This window comes from Betta splendens, chromosome 9 (assembly GCF_900634795.4).
Source record: "Betta splendens chromosome 9, fBetSpl5.4, whole genome shotgun sequence".
NCBI lineage: Eukaryota > Metazoa > Chordata > Actinopteri > Anabantiformes > Osphronemidae > Betta > Betta splendens.
Genome location: NC_040889.2, coordinates 1,242,701 through 1,258,093, shown reverse-complemented (window position 1 = coordinate 1,258,093; position 15,393 = coordinate 1,242,701). Strand labels below are relative to the sequence as shown.

The following is a 15,393-nucleotide window of genomic DNA, read 5'->3' as shown; positions in this document are numbered from 1 at the left end:
TATGTTTTCCCTTTTGTACAGATTAATACACACTGAGTGCAAAAATGGTGCAAACTGTAAATTCCAGTCGTTTTTAAAGCGCCATAAAAGAATTTAAAAAATTGCTTAATCAACTCATGTAATGTGATCACTGAGCGCAGAAGCTCACAGACCACATTTACACAACTTTAACTTGGTTCCAACTATAGCATTTAGCCTGAGGCTGCCAATCTAAAACGCTCTAATAGGTTCTATATATGCCCAGTTAGTGCACACACCAGCTACAAACAAGCAGAGGATTCATCAAATACCAGTGATTTGAAATCATTTGTTCAACACTCCCACCTTGTGGTAATACATTTGTATCGCATGCTCTGAGAACAGACACCAAGAGCTATCAGTATTGAGTATTATTATAATACAGGAATCATCACTTTGGCAAAACTCAACAACAACAGATGATTCAGTGATAACTTTCTCCTTGTGGTCTGGAGCTGAGATTTACTATTACATATATACATACATAGACATGTTAGGTTTACATGGTTACTTCTTCATGTCACTATTATCACTTGTCTAGTGTCCACAAGATCAACTTGTGGACACTACATAATGCAACATAATGTTAGATCCCTGAACTGTGACAGTGACAGAAGGTTCTCTTTTCTTTGGAACTTTGACCTTATTGGGTCCATCAAAGACAAAAGGGAAACAACACACAACCTGCAGTTAACATCAGATCATATCTGGTGAAATTGTCTGGAAGCTACAGTCCTGTGCTAAACCAGTACTACTCCCCATCAGTCCACCAGTACTGAAGCCTGTCACAGACTCTCTGCATCCATCCGCTTCACCTGACTGTGCACCTACAGTAACAACCTATATGTTCTCTGTCTCCTCCTGATGTCTGTGTGCATCTGCAGTATAACTCTGCCACCTTCACATCCTCCTAATTCTATTGCTTGTAGTTTGCCAGTGCATTTGTGTTTGGCTCCTCTGGATCCTTGACCTTTGACTTCTTTTTTTTTCTTTATTTCAACACATAGTAAGAGCAGCTGAAAAGATCACAGGTGTCCCTCCTTCCACAACCTTTATGACACATGCCTGACTAACAGAGCCCTCCACATTTCAGGTACTCCACCCAGCCCTCTTATCAATGACCACCAACAGCCCCCTCGACCATTATTACACCTTCACACACTCACCTTATATTTATGTACAAATTAGAAATGCCTATCTTGTTCAAATGTGTCTTTAAATTTCATATATTATATATTACATAATATATATTTATATTACAATATGTATGTATGTGTAAGTACAGTAGTATGTATATTTGATATGTAACCTTTTGTGTCAGAAGGAAACATAATTTCAGCATTCTGCATGTATAGCACTTGAAGTTGTACTGACTCTGAAGCTAAAACAAATCATCATCCATGTTATATAAATGAAACCGAATGGCCCCAGCTCAGGGCCCCTGGGCTGGAAGAGGTCTGGATGAGGCCCACGCCCACGTGGATCATTTCCTACCATAGAATGGCAGGGATCGCCCACAGCCTACTTCCCCGGGAAGCTCTCCTTTGGCGGCTTCCTGAGCTGCTCCCATTCTACGAATAAACAGCAGTCTTCAGTGTCCACCCACAGGATCTTACATCCCTTCATGGACGGACAGGCCTAAACACACACACAGGCGCACACACACACAGTGAAATGCACATCGATTTTTTGGTAGTCCCACCAAGGCACACAACCGCAACCTCCTCCCTTTCCTTTCCCTCCTTTTCTTCAGTTTTACCATTGTTTTATTTTTTATGACAGTTTAAGAAACTATAAATAGCAGCAAAAAAGTCATACACATTTTGAGAAATTAAGTTATGTGTTTAACAAACAAATGAGCTTGAATTATTTATTTCAGGTAAATAAATGATATTTTTATTCATATTCAATAATTCCAGTATGAATTTCATTTAGAATCCCCAGAAATGTAAGAAGAAGCCTTTAGAATAATTTCTGATACAAATTAAAACTATGACTACTAGGATAACAACTTAGAAAACAATCCTGAATTGATTTTATTAAATTAAGCAAGTGTTTAAAATTGAGCCATTTGGATCATCTTAAAACGTTTTAAATGTAGCTCATTTTTGTGAAACCTTGAATGTAAAAAATAATGAAAAAAACAGGAAATGTTTGGTTTATACACATATAATTAGTTATTTGAACTGAAGTGAATATATATATATTCACTTCAGTTATATATGAAGTGAATATATATATATATATATATATATATATATATATATATATATATATATATATATTCTATATATATATAATATATATATATATCTATATATATATAGACTATATCATATTACTATATATATATATATCTATATTATATATATATAATATTCACTTCATGTACTGCATTTCCGGATTACAGACATATACTGTTGTACTTTTATACGTAAATTAACAGCAAAGTCTGTGAAATATATCTATATATATATCTATATATATATATATATATATATATCTATATATATATATATATATATATATATATATATATATATATATATATATATATACTGTCACTGTGTCTGTGATGTAGGAGCATATATATATATATATATATATATATATATATATATTCACAGACTTTGCTGTTAATTTACGTATAAAAGTACAACAGTATATTTCTGTAATCCTGAAATGCAGTACATTGCTGTAAACAGTTTTCATCAGTATTAATACTTTGAGGAGAGAAAACAGTACTTTACAATATTTTTGCAATGCATCATGGGAATACAAGTATAAATTTACATTGTCTTGAAGCTTTGCCATGTACAGACATTGCCTGTTCTGCATAGCTTGACATGTATGAGTTTAAAGAGCTTATTTGCTGAAGTTAGTTCGATTGCTAGAGAACTACCACAAGTTAAGTTATAAACATATCAGAATTTCCCACTCAATTGTCCCTGGACATGAAAAGGTTTGAGATCTTCCTCACAGAAAGGTTATGGACAGTCCTGCTAAAGTGTGTGCTGCGTAAATGATTTATGTCATCATTAATATGTCAGTGTGTAAGAAAATTGTATAAACTTTAACTCTTAACACCAACAATTATGTTTCAGACATTTCATTGGGATCAATCCAGAGAGGGAGGCTACACGAGGCAATAGAACAGGAGACATCATCCAGAGAAGCTGACTTCAGTCAAACCCTCACGTCTCCAGTCGACTAAGAACTAATAGACTTTGAATGGGACTTTATATAAGTCAAACATCCACACTTTCTGTTTATGTTAGACATGTACTCAAATAAGTTCTCTTTCAGATATTCATGGTATTCATTCACTTTGACTTCTCTCGTGTGTTTACATGTTACACACGGTCAATGAATAAATCATTAAGTCTGTCTTTTGTCACAAGGCCTTACTTTGCTTATTCTTTGATGTCACTGTCTGCTTTTGAACTCATCCTTCTCTACTCACTGCTGATCACCTGCATTAGGTGTGTTCAGCCAGTCAAAAGCTGTAAGTTCAGGGATGACTGAAGAACAACCAGGACAGTGGCCTCCATGAGCAGGATCGGACCACCCTGCCTTAAGTACTGCACTCAGCCACTTCTACAGTGACACGCTTGTGTTCAAGTTCCAGTTTTTAGACTCCAGACAGACAGAACACTGTTTTATTTTATATATTTTTTGATTTTTTAAGAACTTTGTTCAGAAGTCTTGCATGTATAAAGCTTTGTGAAAAGGTTAATAGAAACATATTTTAAAAAACATTTTGAGGCTCAGTTATTGCACATTACAAATTTAAGTCACAATTTTACTGTGTGTAATATTAATCTACAGTTAAATAATGGCAACTGTGCTGCCTGTACTTTAATGTGTTTTAACGGGACAAAGTCTAAGAGTGCAGAACAATAGCTGTAACGCTTTTGTACAGTGCTTTGAACCACTCAAGCTTCAGGCAGACGTGTGGAGGAAACGTTCCTTGAGCAAAGTGAGAGCTTTGACATCAAGGCCTCTTTTGGGACGTGACGCAGGACAGTTGCACTGATGTTTGCCAGAGGGAAGGTGAGCAGGAAACTCTCAGGGGAGACTTTGAACCCCCCACAAACAGAACCCAGCCCGGTGACGGCGCCGCAGAGCTCAGGGTGCGTCTGCTGCGTCTCTCGCCAGCAGCTGATGGTGTCGCTCAGAGATGTAGCCAAGCGGCAGCGCCTCCAGATAAGCGGAACCCCCATCACTGATAGAGGTGTCTGCCTGTCGCCGACCCCCTGGGGCTCGTGGCTTCATCCAGGCCCAGGCGTCTGCAGAATGTTCATCCAGGCCACAGCAGCGCCATCCTTCCACTCCTTTCTCAGCTCGCCCTGCGTCACCTCCTTCCTCCCTTTGACCTTTCACCCTCCTCCCCCCTGTCTATTTTGAAAGAAGATGATTGTGCAGTGCTTAGAAGAGAAGGAAAGGAGGGCAACAACAAAGCTCAGGAAAGCGTCTCGGAGAAGAACCACCTGTCGCGCTGTTGGCGAAGCCTCCTTCTCTTTCATTCTCCTTCAGAAACAAACACACACGTTGTGGGTACGAATTCACAAGCTCCCAGGCCTCTGATAACAAGGTGCGAAGTGTTCCAGCCTATCGCTGCTCCTCTGACAGCTCTCATTCCACAAGCAGTGCACTGTGCAGAACAAAGAGGTGGGACATGAAGCCCCGTCTCCTGGTGACAGCGTGTCCGTTCTCACTGCAGCCGTCACCTGTCACTGTGTCTGTGATGTAGGAGCAGGGCAGGACCTCTTTACTCCCATGAACACATTTTTACACCCAAATGTCTGGCAGCACACAGTGTACTTAAACTTTAGACATAGAAAACACGTTGGGCTAAATTTAGAGGATGTGTTTTGGCTGAAAAGGCATGTGATAGAATGGGGACGAATCTGTCTGCATAGTTACTTATCTTCTGAAAGAAGTTGCAAGCGTTCTGTTAGGTTTAAAACAGCAAACACTAGTTGGGCGACTTCTGGCTCACCAGAAGCAACCTATAAAACCAGTTTGCCAGAGCTGTGGTCCTAGGTTCTCTTTCAAAAAACCAAAACACGTCTTTCTAACAGCCAAATGTGTAATTTGTAATGCAACGAAACAGTTGCCTGTTTATGCACTAAAGATGGAATGCGTGCATGCAGGTACAGTACATCCAGTTGGATGAACTCAGATTGACTTATCTCACAGATATGACAGTGAATGTACACAAAGCAAAGGCTACAGGTAGCCTCAATCAATCTGCAGCGAGCTGATGGGAGAAGGGCCATGAATTACGACGGGAATCAGCGTTATCTTCTCCGTGGTTGGTACCACGAAGGTGCAGAAGCTCAGAGAAGCAGTGGAGAGCAGAGGGTTGAGGCCTTGGGAGGTGCAGGGGGCCTGAGGGGGAGGGTTGTGTGAGAGACGCGATGGCGGAGGAGGGTCTGTGTGAGGAGAGAAGCAGATGATGAGAGTCTTACAGATGGGGTATTTTTGGGGGCACAGGGAAGAATGCACTATCACATTCCCGGCGTGCCCGCTGGATTGTGGCGGCCTAATGAGGCGAGGGAGGAAGCGAGCACTGCCCAGGGAGCACAAAGAGGACGGAACCACCCAGGCGCTGGCCGGCACCAAGCGGCTGAGCTCACGGCTGAGGAATTCCTGCAGCAGCGGACGCGAGGAGGCGCGGGCGCCTTGCCTCGTCATGTCAGTCACACGACAGACCGGCCTCCCGTACCTCAACTAATAGAAGCCGTCATGTGTTCCTCTAAGGCTGAATTTAAACCGAACTCATAAAATAAACAAAAACCAGCAATAATGATAATTGTAAAAGTAAGTCAAGATTATTGCTTTTCCTCAAAGCATATTTATGGATTCAGTAAAACCTTTACTTTCTTTAAAAACTAATTTATTATTTTATGACAACCCACTATTTTATTTTGGAAAAAGAACAACTCAGATTGACCACTGATCACTGCAAAGTGCTTAGTTGAAAAGTCATTTTTTACAATTAAATTCAATTACAGAAAATGTGCATATGTCTATAGTTAAGGTAAACAATAATTTGTAGACAAACTCAGTATTTGACTTTTTCTCATTACCCACAATGCTTAGCAATCTGGTTGCTAGCCAGCTAATTACTGTAGCCTTTCCCACAGGTTGCTGAAATTGAAGTTGTAATGAATTGATTTACTTTCGTTACATTTCTCATCAGTGTAACTTCATGGCACTACTTTTAAGCAAAGTAAAAATACTTTGGTGTAGTTATGGTCTGTTGTGACTCGGCTTCCACGCCACCAGGGGCAGCCTGGTTTCACCCTTTTGCTCTTGTGTCCTTGTTTCCTGTCTTGTGTTTCCTGTATTAGTTTGATTGGGTTCACCTGTCTTGTCTGGTATTTAAGGTCTCAGTTTGTGCACAGTCTTTGTTGGTGCATTACTTGTTACTCGTGACTCACTACTCGTTATGTGTTACTCATGCTTGTTACTCGTCACTTGTTACCGTGCCATCGTGTCCTGTCCAGGTTTGTGTGTTTGTTTGCTGATTACGTTTGATACTGTTTGCATGTTTTGTGTTTAGGATAGTTATTTAGTTTCCTGCTCTGCAGCGTTTTTTAGTTTATCTGTGAGTTTTAGGTGTTAGTTTGCATGTTTTGTTTTCTGGTTTATCCTGCATACGCAGCGTCCTTAGTTTGTATTGTCCTTTCTGTATGTGTTATTATTAAACCATTTCTCGTCAGTCCTGTCTCGGGGTCGTTGCGCTTGGGTCCTCCCTCCAGTCCAGTTTGTAGATCATTGTAGTTTGTCTCCCCGCTCAAGGAGCGTGTCTTAGAATCTTGTTCAGTCCGGTTTGACCCCCGTCCGTAACAGAATGCACCAACCATTTGGACCCAGCCGACCCTTTTCTTTTTGTTTTTCTCCGGTTAGCGTAGTGGAGCGCTACTGTAGGAGTTCTGTGTTAGCACTATAGCTTGTCTTGTTTGTGAGGCTGTGTGTTTGTGTTCACTGGGTGCTAGTCTTGTTTTCGTGCTTGTACAACTTGTTTAGTTTGTCTGTGTGTGTAACCAGTTCGAGTTCAGTGCCATGGATCCAGCTAGACCAGATCTGTCCCCACACTTTTTGATGTGCTACGGGGTCATTTTGAAAGCAGCCACTGAAGCTCCTAGGCCGGAGGCCAGGTTAGTAGCAGTCGAGCTGCTGGATGACATTTTGTGGGAGGAACCCTGGTTGTTTGAGTTCCCGGGTGTGGCAAAGCTGTGGGTTGATGTGGGTGCGATGCGCGATGAGCTACAACGCGCACTATTTCGCCCCCCTCTTCCAGACTCTGGGTTACGTTTTTGTACTGGATCCTCAGACTTCCATGGACAGTCGCTCATCTCCAGCTCGTGGGTTGGCGCAAAGATGGGCGTCCCTGATTCGGCTCGCACAACGAACTTCACTGCGTCTGTTGCACAGCCCCCGAGACGTCAGCGTTCAAGGCGGAGGACGCTGCGACTGCCGAGACAGCAATGGAGGGCTGCTGTTCTCGCTCCTCCAGACCGGCACTTGGAGGACCAAGTGTCGGAGCCCGCTGGCCGTCGGCCGGCAACCGTGCCAGCGGGAGACCCTCTTACCCAGCGCTCTTGGGAGGGAGCACTGGATGGGGAGTCACAGCGCGAGGATGCCGCTGTTCTGACTCCTACACCTGCACCAAGGCACTTCAACGAGGAAGCGTCGACGGGTGCAGATCGGCAGTTCACTACTGCTGTGCCAACTCCACGGTCCCAGCGTTTGGAGGAGACGCAGGGCGTGGAAATACAGCGGGGCAGTCCTGTTGCACAACATCTGGTTCTGGTTTCGGCCCCTCGGCGTGGAACGTCAACGCCGCAGCCGAACTTCCCAGTACCTGCACCACGGTGCCATAAGGTGGCGGCGCCGTTCAGTGCAATTCAGCGCGACAGCACATCAGCTGTTGCCTTCACCTCTTGTTTGGCTCCGGTTCCGGCTCCACGTCTAGTTTCGTCTCTGGCTCCGGCTCTGGCTCCACGTCTGGTTTCGTCTCCGGTTCCGGCTCCACGTCCACGTCTGGTTTCGTCTCTGGTTCCGGCTCCACGTCCACGTCTGGCTTCGTCTCCGGTTCCGGCTCCACGTCCACGTCTGGTTTCGTCTCCGGTTCCGGCTCCACGTCTGGCTTCGTCTCCGGTTCCGGCTCCACGTCTGGTTTCGTCTCCGGTTCCGGCTCCACGTCTGCCCTCCAAGAAGGGCGCTTCTCTGATGGTGGGGCTGCTTCTTGTTTCCCCGAGGGCAGCACCTCGTACGGTTCCTGTCGCCAAGCCACGTTTGACCCTTGAGGTTCCTGGTGGTCCAGTGGAGGCCACGTTTCGTTGCGGTGGTCCAAAGAGGACGCCGTTGGTTCCCGTTTGTCGTTGCGGTGGTCCAAGGAGGACGCCGCTGGTTCCCGTTTGTCGTCGCGGTGGTCCAAGGAGGACGCCGCTGGTTCCCGTTCGTCGTCGCGGTGGTCCAAGGAGGACGCCGCTGGTTCCAGTTCGTCGTCGCGGTGGTCCAGGGAGGACGCCGCTGGTTCCCGTTCGTCGTCGCGGTGGTCCAGGGAGGACGCCGCTGGTTCCCGTTTGTCGTCGCGGTGGTCCACGAGTGGCCTTGGGCCTCATGGGGGATAGGCCACCAGACTGGTCGCCTTGCCGCCATAACTTCCCGCTGCTATGCTGGCCCTGCCTCTACCGTCGACGCCCACCCAGGGAGCTGGGCCCGTGTTCAGGGGCACCAGGAGTGCCAGTCGACTCCCAGCGGCTGCTGGGTTGGACCCTGCCTCGTTGGCACCCACCATGAGACTGGTGGAGGACTCCTCAGTTTGTTTTGGACTTGGTTACTTTTGGGAGTTACGTTAGTGGGGTTGTGTTTTGATCATACAACTGTTTGTGATGTTATGGGTTATTTTTGTTTGGAGTGTTTACTGTCTGGTTGTCATGTTGGGTTCTCGTTTCTGTCTGTGTTTTTGTCTTTTCGTTTGGCCCTCCTCCTCGCCTCCCTCCGCCCGCCCGGCTCGTCTAGTTTGTGCGAGTTCACCGTCTGGGAGCCGGCTTTGAGAGGGGGGCTCTGTTGTGACTCGGCTTCCACGCCACCAGGGGCAGCCTGGTTTCACCCTTTTGCTCTTGTGTCCTTGTTTCCTGTCTTGTGTTTCCTGTATTAGTTTGATTGGGTTCACCTGTCTTGTCTGGTATTTAAGGTCTCAGTTTGTGCACAGTCTTTGTTGGTGCATTACTTGTTACTTGTGACTCACTACTCGTTATGTGTTACTCATGCTTGTTACTCGTCACTTGTTACCGTGCCATCGTGTCCTGTCCAGGTTTGTGTGTTTGTTTGCTGATTACGTTTGATACTGTTTGCATGTTTTGTGTTTAGGATAGTTATTTAGTTTCCTGCTCTGCAGCGTTTTTTAGTTTATCTGTGAGTTTTAGGTGTTAGTTTGCATGTTTTGTTTTCTGGTTTATCCTGCATACGCAGCGTCCTTAGTTTGTATTGTCCTTTCTGTATGTGTTATTATTAAACCATTTCTCGTCAGTCCTGTCTCGGGGTCGTTGCGTTTGGGTCCTCCCTCCAGTCCAGTTTGTAGATCATTGTAGTTTGTCTCCCCGCTCAAGGAGCGTGTCTTAGAATCTTGTTCAGTCCGGTTTGACCCCCGTCCGTAACATGGTCAGCACAAAACGTCACAAAGGTGTTGGTGGTAAAAAAAAAACGCTGTAAGCTGTGCTATAGCAGAATTAAAGCCCTAGTGTTAGTGCCCTGGGCTAAAGTTAGCATCAAAGCAAATGAAGTACATCCTTCCTACTCGCGAGTCACAACTGATGGGACAAAGCTCTGTCACATTCAGGAAGCTGGGTGACACATCCTTCCCTTGTTCCCTCCATCTGCCATTATCTCAGTGATCTCTGTGTGTCTCTCTCACACACACACACACACACACACACACACACACACACACTCATCGTCCCGGGCCACACAGAGCTAATGGAGGGTGAAATACACCAGGCGGCTCGTGGATCAGGCCTTTCTTTCGCTCCACTGACCATTTGCAGGGACTGTGTGTGTGTGTGTGTGTGTGTGTGTGTGTGTGTGTGTGTGTGTGTGTGTGTGTGTGTGTGTGTGTGCATCGGCCCGTGGATGCAGGCGGTCCCACAGACATTAACGAGTGCTAATCACGCTGTGAGAGCTTAAACACTGCTGCCATTAATCCTAACAAAAATATCCCGGCGCTGAACTCCCAGAGCATAAATCTGACACGGCGGAGCCCAGATAACAGCACAATATCAGAGGTGCTATAAATACAGGGTTGTGATCTATTCCCTGATTCAAGCCTACAATCTATGTCAAACAATGTCAATTAAACTTCTCAATCAAACCAATAGCAAATAAAAATACTGATCTGTTTTGTGTAAGCGATGACTGGGATATTAGTCCATGTCACCCCATTAGTGAACTAATGGATGTGAGAAGCCAATAATCAACCCACATAAACCACTGCATCATAAAAAATCCTGTCCAAACACACAATTACACTTTTTTTATAAATCCATATAAATCCATTGCTCGTGGTATCTGTGTGTCTTTGAAGCATTAAGCTTCTTTATTAATGACTGTGAACGGCAGCGGCAGGAAACACCCCCGAATCCTCCACACCCAGTGATCTTATCTGTCAGCAGCCAGTGGAACGACTGACTTCACCAAAAACTGGCACATAAATACACACAAAATGTTATGTTTGTTGCATTTTCTCTTCAGTGGCGGACGTGATTAAATCTAGTCATGTCTGGTCGAGTAAATCGAGGTTTGAGGCTGATTGAATGGCGGCCTGAAAGCCATTCCTGGGACGTTTGTGAGTATCTGTCGTCATAGCTACGAGCCGCCCAATCAAAAGGGATTTCCTCAAGGCTCACAACCCGGTCCAACGTCCTGGCTTTAATCAGAGTCAAACACAGCCAATGCCCAGTCAGATCAAATTAAAATGTAAATATAGGAATCTGTCAGTGACAGACCTTTAATGTACTGCTAAGAAACCCACCAACCCTCTTCTGTCACTCACTCCCTACTTTTCCAATACACTGCATCTCCAGCCTCCACTTTTCTTCAAATGATACATCAATGTGGAGGAACTTGAACAGAATATTCTGCTCAGATCTTTCCAGGAAACGCCAACAAACGAACGGGACGAACGTTATCTGCAAGGCGATGCAAACACACAGAAGATTTATGTGAAAAGGCTCTGAATATGTCCTGCAGGGAGACACAGGTGCAGAATTCCTGAATTTGCCTTTTCTCTCATCAGAGCTGTGGATTTACCATCTGATGGCCCTGAGCTGCAAAGCAAGAGTGTGTTGCTTAAGATACGCGATGACATCATCCTCTGGGATGATGTCATCTGGAGATTTTAGGGCTTTAGGTAAAGAAGGACATAGAGTGCTGTTTCCTCATTAGGCGCTTCCTTGTCCTCTTTCTGGCACTGTAAAGTCACCTGACCTGGGGACAGTTTGACCTAAACCCACTGTGGCCCGTTTCACCGGGAACTTGAAGTCGCGCTGACTGTCAGTTTCTTCCTGCGATCAAACGACCTCACGCTGATGTGACTTCACCCCCACGTCCTCGAGCCCTGGACGCTCTGTAGACTCCAGACCAGTGGAACACATTGTCTCACAGCTTCCTTTTGTTGTTGAAAATGTCCTGGCAGCGCACAGACCTCCAAACCTGAACCGCGTGGGCTCTGCCCCCTGTTTCTCATGATAAGGGGCCGGTCCAGAGGAATGGGCAGTGCTCCTGGTCTGCAGCAGCTGAACACGCTCTGAGAGAGCACAATACAACGCGGAGCCACTGTGGGAGAGAGAGAGCGAGCGCCGGGGTAGAGAGACCCTGGTCCAGAGCGGCGCAGCCAAGGAGACGCACAAATACTCTTCCCCCAAATCCCCAAGTCTGCGGAACGAGGGAGGGAGGGACAAACAAAAGCATTCCACGGCTTTCACTCAAGGACGAGCAGAAAACCTCCAACAATACAGTTTGTTTCGGAGACGGGATCCAGAGGAGCAGCGTGACGGGACGGCGCAGCATCTCCGACGGACGCGTCGCAGCACCGAGCGCAGCTCCGTGGATGCGAACGTGGAGGAAGGACTCGAGCACACGCACGACGACGATGGGGATCACGTGGCCGCTGCTGCTTTCCCTCGGTGAGTCCGCTGATAAATCAGCCGAGCACATGGCGCGTTTCTCACCGCCTGTTCCTCACCTGAGGCTGCGTTTTACGGCTGTGTTTGTGTGGACGCTGCGCTTTAATCCTGCGGGGACGTGTTAGGATGCGCAACAGGTGCGCGCAGAAGAGCGGAGTAATATAGCGCCAAAGTGACAACGTAACCTAAAAACAGAGCTCAGCTCAACTCAGTTTAGTTTAAATCTCACACAAATAAACAGAACATCTTTTACAATCTTAGTACTAAAACCGATGAAGTGGAACTCATTTGAAAAACTTTTTCATCTTTAAAATGCACTTTTTTTCAGTAACCTTCACTGTCAAAGAAAACTCAAAAGGCAAAATATGGGTCAATTCACATAACATAAATACTAACGTTTAAGAAAACGTTTCTTTTTATTTACACATTTGAAGAAATTCACTTAATTATATTTTTATTTGAAAAGAAACAACACTTGGTATTGGGTTTAAAATTTCCCAGCATGCATTGTTTCGTCGTTTCAGAAGCTCTGTTTAAGTGAGTTTGAACACAGACTCTCCTCCACCCACTGGTGCTGTGGGATATTTGACTAATCCCTGGGAAAATGCCTGTCATCGTGCCTCATGCTAATGGCATAAAGACTCACAACTGCACAATTAGCATCCCCACCCCCACCCCCAGTGCTGGAGGAGCTTTGTTGTTCACAGAGGAGAAGGCTGAATAATCAAGCGCACTGTCCGCTTCCTACAAGATAACATCCAGCTGTGTGCGTGCGTGCGTGCGTGCGTGCGTGCGTGCGTGCGTGCGTGCGTGCGTGCGTGCGTGCGTGCGTGCGTGCGTGCGTGCGTGCGTGCGTGCGTGCGTGCGTGCGTGCGTGTGTGTGTGTGGTAGGCACCAACAGCAGGCACACATGCTTGTTATATGCTCATCTGGTGTCTGGTTGGACGCTGCACAGACACGACAGAATAGAGAACAATAGATTGGGAGACTTAAAAAAGCACTTCCATCAACTGTTCCCATGAAGGGTGTGGTGCAGGACACGGCCTTAGGCCTCGTCAGATACGGGGAACATTCCATGCAGATGGACGCTGTCAAAATCCAGTGCGTGTTTCCAGAGATGCCTGGTTTCTCAGACGTTCGAAGACGTTTCTCATTAAACGTTTGCGTTTGTGTGTGTGTGTGTGTGTGAGCGTGAGTGCGTGTGTGGGTGCATGTGTTGTGTATGTATGTGCGTGCGTGCGTGTGCTGTGTATGTATGTGCGTGCGTGTGTGTGCGTGTTCTTAAGGCCAAGCATGACTGGCATGCGGAGCCTCCTCTCCCGCGTGAAGGACTCTTCATCACGTCCCGTGCAGCCGATCCACCACAGCTGGCCTTCACCTCTCCGTTAACCTCTCCCTCCCTGCTCTGCTCTGCGTCTACCCAGCATGCCATGCTGCGCGCCCAGGTGGCTATTAATCAGGCCCAGAGGCTGGTACCGCCAGGTCCTTCTCTCGCCTCCTCCTGCTGCTCCGTCTCTCCCTTCTTGTATCTGTCCTCCCTCCTTACTTTCTCAGCAGTGTTTTCCACCTAACTCATCACTTAGTGTAAATGCCTCCCCCCTGACTCCTCCAACACACACACACACACACACACACACACACACACACACACACACACACACACACACACACACACACACACACACACACACATCAGGGTGAACGTACCCACGCACGTCAGTGTTTGGGTTCATCCGAAGTACAAAAGCTCACATCTTTGTCCTTGTTACTTTATTTTGGACACATGTGGAATCCTGTAATGTGATTAGTGTCAAGTGTTTATGCACAAGGACATACCTGGTGAAATAGAACCAAGGACCTTCTGCTTCCCAGAGTTAGAGTTACTATGTGTGTGTGTGTGTGTGTGTGTGTGTGTGTGTGTGTGTGTGTGTGTGTGTGTGTGTGTGTGTGCGTGCGTGTGTGTGTGTGTGTGTGTGTCTGTGCGTGTGTGTGTGTGTGCGTGTGTGTGTGGGTCTGTGCGTGTGTGTGTTTGTGTTTTGTATGTGTGCGTGTATGGGTGTGGGTGTGTGTGGGTGTGTGCGTGTGTGTGTGTTTGTGTTTTGTGTGTGTGTGTGTGTGTGTGTGGGTGTGTGCGTGTGTGTGTGTTTTGTGTGTGTGCGTGTGTGTGTGCGTGCGTGCTTGCGTGCGTGCGTGCGTGCGCGTGTGCGTGTGTGTGCGTGTGCCTGTGTGTGTGTGGTCCTTAGATTTACAGCATCACCACTCGTCTTCCCTTTTATCTCCAGTCTCCCCTCTGTTTCTTTTTTCCCCTTCATTTCACCATAGTGAGTCTTTCTTGTCTCCCTTCACTCAGTGTAAATCAAAGACTCCTCCCTCTCCACCTCCTCGCTTTTCCAACAGCCACAGCCGAATTACCTCCTCTCTCCCTGGGACGGGTGTGTGTCTGTGGGTGTAGAATCCCCTGAATGCAGGACAGCAGGGGGTCTGGAGTGGGCGAGTGCAAACTGCTTGTTTGGCTGCACGTGGAGTCAGGGAGCTCTTTGTGCGTCTGTCACCAAGCTAACGAAGCAGCACTTCTGTGAAGCGGCAGCTACATTTATTTAACTGGGTGGAAAAAGGTCTGGAGAGCTGCCATGCACACACACACACACACACACACACACACACACACACACACACACACACACACACACACACACACACACACACACACACACACACACACCTTAATCTTTACTCAACTTTACTAAACAGAATCAGCTTTATTGGCCAAGTTTGCACAGGACAAACAAGTATTTGAACACAGTCTGACTCCATACTTTCTGGTGGAACGGAACATTAATTAGTTACATATTAATTACAAGTATTTACATAAATTATTGACATTAAAATACAGCACTACAGTCTATGTGAGTGGTTGTTCCCTGGGGGATGAAGCTGACTGTGTCTGGTGGTTCTGGTGGTTCTGGTGGTTCTGGTGGCCAATGCCTTGTAGCGCCTGCCACCGGAGAGACAAGTTCAGCTGTTTTTCTCTATGAAACAACAAATCAAATGAACCTATGTAACCTAAACATTAATTTGCATTGACGTCAGTGTATAGTTCAGTATAATTCAAGCAGCCTCCACCTCCCGGACCCACATCTGCTGTAGCGTTTACAGATGATGGTTCGGCAGATGG

General features: G+C 46.3%; 1 protein-coding gene across 1 annotated transcript in view; it reads left to right on the top strand.

Moving 5' to 3' along the window:
* Nucleotides 1–11,805: 11,805 nt before the first annotated feature.
* podxl (podocalyxin-like) overlaps nucleotides 11,806–15,393 on the top strand; it is a 9,309-nt gene continuing 5,721 nt past the window's right edge. The window contains 1 exon segment of the mRNA XM_029162364.2: nucleotides 11,806–12,218. Coding sequence (XP_029018197.2) covers nucleotides 12,143–12,218 — 76 coding nt within the window. The 5' untranslated portion in view covers nucleotides 11,806–12,142.